The sequence below is a fragment of the Myotis davidii genome, unplaced genomic scaffold (assembly GCF_000327345.1).
Source record: "Myotis davidii unplaced genomic scaffold, ASM32734v1 scaffold590, whole genome shotgun sequence".
Taxonomy (NCBI): Eukaryota; Metazoa; Chordata; class Mammalia; order Chiroptera; family Vespertilionidae; genus Myotis; species Myotis davidii.
This window is the reverse complement of record NW_006282381.1, coordinates 833490-841394: the sequence shown is the minus strand read 5'-3', so window position 1 is coordinate 841394 and position 7905 is coordinate 833490. Positions and strand designations below refer to the sequence as shown.

Genomic DNA, 7905 nt, shown 5'->3' with positions numbered 1-7905 from the left:
CCTCTGGTATGCCCACCTTAGCCAGTCTCTTTGGCCCTCCATGTAGAATTCCCTGGGGTTTGGGAACCTTCCAGAAGTTGATAGCCTGCTGCTTCTGGGCCCGACAGAAAGGGGTCGTGGCCGGCACTGAACACACTGCAGGCCAGAGGCAACCATGACTGTGGGTACAGAGGTCCCCCAACAGCCCTGGGGGTGCTGGCAGGACCAGGGTAGGGCTGGTGAGGTGTCTCTATAGCTGGAGATGTTTGTGCAAAACGTTCCCCAATCCACGGGGGTGACTCCTAACCCTGCAGAAGGTGCTCCTCTGGGACTAATGGTAATGATGACAAGGACGTGCCTAAGAGCACCTGCCATTGGACTAGCTCTTGTGTTCCGTGCCGGACGCCACACTACAGCGTCTGTCATTAATCCCAGCTCCCAGGTGAGAGACCCGAGGCTCCGAGACAGGGCTGTCTGCCAGCAGGTGCAGAGCTGGCCCGTCCCAGGTCAAGCTGGCTCTGCGCTCACACTTGGGACCCCAGACCAAGCTGCTGACCGGTCGTTAGAGAATCAAGAATGACCCCTGAATGGGGAGTCTTTTTTGACTTTTCCATGAGATTCTCAGGGGCCCTGTGAGCTCACCCAAGTAAGTCAGGCTGTGCAGGTTGAGCAGGTCCTACCCATTTGACAGACGAGCAAACAGAGGCAGCCAAGGGCGTCCCGGTGACTTACCCACAGCCACGCGTTGACTTCCCGGCCTGATTCTGGAAAGGCCAGGACCCTGGGCAGCCCCTGACTGGGCCGTGGGAAGCGCATTTCCTGGGCCTGTGTCCTTGGAGGCCCAAGGAGGGCACAGTTTCCACAATACTTCTAGGGGATTTCATACTGCAGTGGAGCTCTGAGCTCACACGTGGGAACAAACGCAGGGCCTGTGTTTGAGGGTTTGTGTGGTGTGTGACAATTTGCTGTGTGATTTTGGCCAGGCCGGTTCACCTCTCTGGGCCTCCCTTTTCTCAGGCTCCCTGCCCTGCCTGCAGCACCAAGGGAGCCGGGAGACTTCAGAGGGCCATGCTGGGCATCTGTTGTGAACACTGGACGGTGCTCTTGGGTCACACCCAGAGGACAGTTCCTAAGCCGTCCTGCACACTTCCCTTTGCACATGCTGTTCCCCCGTCCTGGACACCCTTCCCCACCTATTCCTCGTGGTTCATTCATCATCCTTGAGGTTGAGCTCACAGGCCACCTCCTCTGGGAAGCCCTCCTTCCTGGGCCGAACTGTGGCTATGGCCTTCGCGACCCCTTATCCCAGCACATGTCTCAGACTCGGGGATTGTTAGCAGGATGTGCGTCTGCCGCCTCCCCGTGTGGGAGTCTCACTAGGGGAGGACCTATTCGAGGGCAACTTGGTGCCCCAGCTCCCACCACAGAGCGGGCACTCAGCCTGACCCCAGCCCTTTTCCCTCCGGGTCACAGTGTCCTGCTGGATAGCTGTCTGGTGGCAGAGGCCGGCGCGGACCTGGGCGGAGTAGACAGGACGGTCACCCAGAGGGCCTCCTGCCAGGTATGGAGCAGCACCGGGCCTGGTCCCGGCTGCCCTGGGGTGCGGGCTGGCCTCGGTGGAAGGGCGGAGACCTTGACTCCTTCGTTTATGGGGGTTTTCAACGTGTGATATGCCTGCCAGACAGAGGGAGCAGGGTGGTGGGACCGCAAAGCCTGCTGGTACCAGGGGTCAGATGGTGTTAGGAGAGGCCTTCGGTGGAGTGGGTGGGGAGCTGCTGGACCCGCACTTCAGTCCTCACGTGGCTGTGTGACCCTGGACCAGTCACCACCCCACGCTGGGCCTCAGTGGCCACCTCTGTGAAATGGGGCTAATCCCCTCCCCCTGCAGGCTGTGCACAGTTGTGCACTGTCCATGGGGAGGACTGTGGTGGCTGCTCTAGTGCCTGTGTCCCCACACACACAGGGCTTGTTACATGTGACAGGTCGGGGTGGGGCCTGGGGCTCCTGTACACACTGCACCTAGAGGTGGAGGCCGCCTCCCCGGACGCCCCAGGAGATGGGCTGGACAGGGCTGGGGTGGGGTTGGGGGCGGGGGAGGGGTGTGCTGGTCTCAGCTTCTGTTTCCACTGTGTATTTTGCAGGAAGAAGCCGCAGCCGCCAGCTCTGGAGGTAGGTGGTGGTGGGTGGAAGGTGGCAGAGAGTGTGCAGGGCCACCCCACCTCCTCTCCCTCCGTCTCCACCATCCCTGTCCCCCTCCACCTGCCCCATCCTCAGGCAAACCACCCTCTGCGCCTGGGACCACATCATCAAAGCGGGTGATGGAGTTCAAGGGCTTGGGGGATTGCACTGAGGCCCAGGACTCCAGCAGCCTGGAGAAGCCTGCTCCCAACCAACCGCCCCCCTCCCACCGCCCAGCTCTCTGGGCTGCCACCCAGCAGGGGCTTGGCTCAAACGTGTAACATATTACAGTGTTAATTAGGACCAGAGCTTGCTAAGGGCACGTCCTAGACTCCACGCCTCTTCTGAGCTTTTATTAAAAAAAATATTTTTATGGATTTCAGAGAGGATGGGAGAGGGAGAGATAGTAACATCAATGATGAGAGAGAATCGTTGATCGGCTGCCTCCTGCACGCCCCACACTGGGGATTGAGCCTGCAACCCGGGCATGTGCCCTGGCCGGGAATCAAACCGCGACCTCCTGGTTCATAGGTCGACGCTCAACCACTGAGCCGTGCCCGCACGGCTGATCCTGACTTTTTTGAGCCTGAGGTGGGAAAGGCTACCGGGGGTTGGTTAACAGAGTGCTAGGAGTTAGGCCAGGGCTGCAGGCTGTCCCTCGGAGCGGTGGGGAGGACCAGCCACAACACGTGGTGATGCATTTGACATCGAGTCCCAGGGACAAGAGTGATGTTCCCGATTTTGGGAGCAGCTGCTGCAGGTGCAGCCGGGCGCCGGGCTGGTCTGTGTTGGCGCCGGTGGGGAGACCCCGCTCCCCTGCCTCCCCCAACTCTGTGCTCCTCATTGCAGTCTCCAGGGTCCCGCCTCTGCCTGAGAGCCCCCTGGCCCCAGCACCATGGCTACCCCAGGCCGGGACATGGAGCTGAATGGCCGGGTCCGGGACCAGCCGCCTAGCCAGGTGGCCCCCAGGCTGGCTCCCCTAGACCCGGTGGAGCACCTCCCCAATGTGCCCAGCTACTGCCCCCCACTCACCCGCATCCCCGTCCTCGTCTCCCGGAGGACGACCTTGTCCAACTCCAGCTTCGCCAAGGAGACCAGGAGCTCTGTCCGTCGCCTAGGTAGCGTGAGCCTGCCCACCCAGCATGCTCGCGCCTGTGATGTGTGCTCCTGCATGGCCTGGGCTGTTTCCCAGTGTGGGTGCCGTGGTCAGCACGTGGACCACTAGTTGGGCTCGTGGGAAACCACCCTTCCGCTGCTGATCAATGCCTTCCTCATGCTTTGTGGTGACTGGAGGGGCCTTAGTCTCCTTCTCCCTGTGCCTAAAGTCCCACAATTAGCAATTCATGTCTTTGGGTTAAACCGGTGATGGCGAATGTTTTGAGCTCGGTGTGTCAGCATTTTGAAAAACCCTAACTTAACTCTGGTGCCGTGTCACATATAGAAATTTTTTGATATTTGCAACCATCGTAAAACAAAGACTTATATTTTTGATATTTATTTTATATATTTAAATGCCATTTAACAAAGAAAAATCAACCAAAAAAATGAGTTCAGAGGTGACACGCGTGTCATAGGTTTGCCATCACTGGGTTAAACATTGCTTTCGCCAGATCTTCATCATTTGTACAAATAGTCACTCACATGCTAGTGTAAACAAGCCACTCAGATCCCCAGGCCCAGAGACTGGGGGCAGGGAGCTGAGTGGGGGGAGAGGTGAGTGGAGGGGAAGGGAACAGGAGAGGAATGTGGAGTCTGTGGCAGACAGAGTATCCTGACCTTGAGAGTTTGCCGGGAGCTGGAATTTCCGAGGACCGTTGGTATCTGCCCGGCAAATTCCATGTCAGGGAAGCAGAGGCCCCAGGTGCCGGCAGGCAGAGCAGGCAGTGCAGGAGGAGTGGCCTCCCCGGGGGCCAGTGCGGAGGGCGGCCGCCCGGCTCTGTTCCACTGTGACAAGGTGCCCTCCGTGGCCGGCAGGCCTGCGACTTGCTGTCTAATGATCAAGTGCTCAGGGACACACCGACCCCTCCGGGCTGACCCCTGCCGTTTTCTGCCTTAACTCAAGATTCCTGGCCGAGGCACATGCCCGGGTTGTGGGCTCCATCCCCAGTGTGGGTCATGCAGGAGGCAGCCGATCCATGATTCTCTCTCATCATTGATGTTTCTGTCTCTCTCTCCCTCTCCTTCCTCTCTGAAATCAATAAAAATATATTTAGAAACAAAGAAATACCCAAATGGGTCCCCCAACAGCAGTAATGCTCACTACAAAGACAGGCTGTTACCCTTGACTGGAGGACACTCCACATAGCTCCCTGAGGCCTGTGCCTTCTCCTTCCACCCCCGGGCCTGGGAAGGCATCATCCCTTTCCCTGGGATGGGGAAACTGAGGCCCAGAGAAGGGAAACAGTTGAGCCAGGCTGTGCTGGGCCAGGTGCTGGGACTGCTCCCTGCCCCCCCACCGGCCAGGCTCCCCATGCCTGCTCTGAGGCTGTACCCCCACCCCCTGCAACCCTGGGTCCTTGATGCTTCCCAGGCCCAGGGAATCCCGGTGGGGCTTTGGAGACCTGGACTCCAGGCCGTATCCTGGGGCTCCGGTGGCTTCTGTGGCGTCACGGCTGCCTCTGTGGGTCCTGGCTGGTGGCTGGGGTTGCGTGGCTCTCGGAGGCCTCTGGGCTCTGTGCCTTGCGCATCCTGCATGGAGGTCTGTGTGGGCCCCTTTGGGAGGTGGCTGCCAGCGGCTGCTCCAAGCCTGCGTCTGTGGCTCCTCTCTCTCTCTCCCCCTCCCTCCTCTCCCCAAGTGCCTGCCACAGAAAAGCACCCGGAAGTGCAGGTGGAAGACACTGATGCTGACAGCCACCCCCTCATCGCGGAGGACAAGCCACCCTCACCCGAGCGGCTGCCAGCGTCTCCTGCCAAGTCCGACACCCTCACAGTCCCGGGATCGGCCGCGGGGACCCGCAGGTCACCTTTTATGCTTCTCGTGGGCTTTCCGCAGCACCGTGCCCCCTGCCCATTTGGCAGATAAGGAGACTGAGGCCAGAGCGGGGAAGCAGCTGGCCCGAGGTCACTCAGCAAGTTGGGGTTAGAACCGGGACTGTGCCCTCCCTTGCTAGTTCTCCTAATTCTCTATAAAGGACCCTCCAGGGAAGCCCTGTCCCTACTACCCTCAACTGCATGTTAGAAGGGGGTAGAATGTGACAAGCCTGAAGTCTAACTTCCCTTTTTAAAAATAATTTAAAAAAATGTATGTTTTTATTGATTTCAGAGAGAGGAAGGGAGAGGGAGAGAGAAAGAGAAACATCAGTGATTGAGAGAGAATCATTGATGGACTGCCTCCTGCACGCCCCCTACTGGGGATGGAGCCCACAACCTGGGCATGTGCCCTGACCAGGAATTGAACTATGACCTCCTGGTTCATGGGTCGATGCTCAACGACGGAGCCACGCTGGCCGGATGAGGGCAGTGACTTTAGACTGGGATGGGAAGGGAGGAGGATGTTTAGGCCGAGGCCTGGCGGAGAGATCAGGTTCTCGTTGTGCTAGGTGGGTTTAGTTCCGTTTTACAGAAGGGGAATCCGAGGTGGCTCCGAGAGTTTAAGTCCCTTGCCAAGGCCACACACTGGGAAGAGGCAGGGCTGGATTCGAACTCAGGTCTGCCCGAGACCAAGTCAATGCCGTTGTTTTTATGCTCAGCCATTGAACGGATGTGGAGACTGAGGTCAGAGAGCAGCTGCGAACCCCTCCTCTCCCTTTCGGTGTCCCTGCAGGGACCTAAGGACCCTTGGGCAGCAGCGTCTCCTGCCCCATCCCCACCCAGGATTTGGCTCTGGGTGATCTGCAAGGGTCCGAGTCGGCTCCCTTCTCCCGGGGCCTGCCCTCGCTGAAGGCCCCTTCCATACTGTGCCCTCGCAGGAAGAGGCTGCCCTCCCAGGATGAGGAAGCGGAAGAGATCAAGGAGCTGTCACCGGCTGAGACCCCTGTGGTCGCCTGGTCTGACTCCCCCACCCCGCAGGGCACAGAGTGAGTGGGGGCCTCGCCTGGGGTCTCAGAGAGTCAGAAAGCTGGGGGATGGGTGGGCAAGAGGAGGTGAGTGGGCGGGGGGGGGGACCCTGGATGCTTTAAAATGTGTGTTTATTGATTTTTAGAGAGAGAGAGAGGAAAGGAAAGGGAGAGAGACACCCATGAGAGAGAAACATCGTTGATTGGCTACCTCTGTACGCCCCACACTGGGGGTCAAGTCCACAACCTGGGCAAGTGCCCTGGCTGGGAATTGCAACGTGACCTCTTGGTTTATGGGTTGACGCTCAACCACGGAGCCACGCCAGCCGGACACCACAGGCAGCCTCTGCCAGTGACTTCCAAGAAGTGAGACGAGGCTGGGTCTCCAGATCTGAAAACACCAGTGTTACACTCAGCTCAGTGCGGGGACGGGGAGGCCACTCAGAGGAGAGCTGACTTACATGTCTGCGTCCAGGCACCCAGGGCCCTCGCTACACGCTGAGTAACGTGTCGTGTTTATTGATTTTTTCATTCATTTGTTCATTTGTTCGTTCATTCATTCATTCAGTCTCTTTCTCTTGCTGTGAGCTCATAGTTTAAATTCCTGAAAGTTAAAAAGATGTATAATATATCTGTACTGTTTTCCCCACCTCCAGCTATTTCTGAAGCCTAAATAACTAGCCCTGCCCCTTCCCCATCTGTCTCAGACTTGTATCTCAGGTGAACCCCACACTAGGACTGATGGCCCTGAGCTGTGTTCACCCCTAAGTAACAGTGGAGTCAAAGATTTTTCAGAACTGCCCATCTGACTTAGAGCCTGCACGGTACATTTTCTTTTTTTAAAATATATTTTTATTGATTTTAGAGAGAAAGCAAGAGGGAGAGAGAGATAGAAACATCAATGACGAGAGAGAATCATTGGTCGGCTGCCTCCTGCGCACCCCACACTGGGGATGGAGCCCGCAACCCGGGCATGTGCCCTGACCGGGAGGTGAACCATGACCTCCTGGTCCCCAGGTTGATGCTCAACCCCTGAGCCACGTTGGCCAGGCTGCACAGCGCATTTCCAGGCGGGACTTCCTGCCAGGAGGTGACAAAGTGGGCTCTGACGTCCAAGGGGTTCACCTCCGCAGGCCGGGTGGGGTCAGCTCTTGCCCGGGGCACAGGGGTCCCTTCCCACGTGGTGTCTCCATAGCGACCAGGACCGGGCGTCCTCCTCCGCCAGCCAGAACAGCGCCGTCATCAACGAGCGGCTGCAGGAGCTGGTGAGGCTCTTCAAGGAGCGGACGGAGAAGGTGAAGGAGAAGCTCATTGACCCCGACGTCACCTCCGACGAGGAGAGCCCCACGCCCTGTGAGTCCAGAGCTGGGGCCACCCAGCAGGAGTGGGGTGGGGCCCCGAAAGCCTGTTGACTCATGGTTGAGGGTGGCCCCCCAAATGACTGAGGTGTTTGAGAGCAGCCACATCCTCACTGTGTGGATTTGGGGGTCCTGTAGGTACAGGCTTAGCTATGTACCCAGGGGAGGGAGGAAGGTCCCAGTTCTGACCAATGATCTAGTACTTGGCTCCCCTGTCCAACAGGGCAAGTACCCTCATGGACTCTTCTTTTATTATTAATAAATATATTTTTATTGATTTCAGAGAGGAAGGGAGAGGGAGGGAGAGAAACATCAATGATAAGAGAGTCATTGATCGGCTGCCTCCTGCACGTCCCCTACTGGGGATCGAGCCCGCAACCCGGGCATGTGCCCTG

At 58.1% G+C, this 7905-nt stretch overlaps 1 protein-coding gene across 1 annotated transcript in view; it reads left to right on the top strand.

Annotated features, from left to right (window-relative positions):
- CNGB1 (cyclic nucleotide gated channel beta 1) overlaps nucleotides 1-7905 on the top strand; it is an 80974-nt gene that overhangs the window by 42859 nt on the left and 30210 nt on the right. The window contains 7 exon segments of the mRNA XM_015558802.1: nucleotides 1453-1540; nucleotides 2121-2148; nucleotides 3007-3032; nucleotides 3035-3275; nucleotides 4953-5115; nucleotides 6066-6173; nucleotides 7348-7516. Coding sequence (XP_015414288.1) covers nucleotides 1453-1540; nucleotides 2121-2148; nucleotides 3007-3032; nucleotides 3035-3275; nucleotides 4953-5115; nucleotides 6066-6173; nucleotides 7348-7516 — 823 coding nt within the window.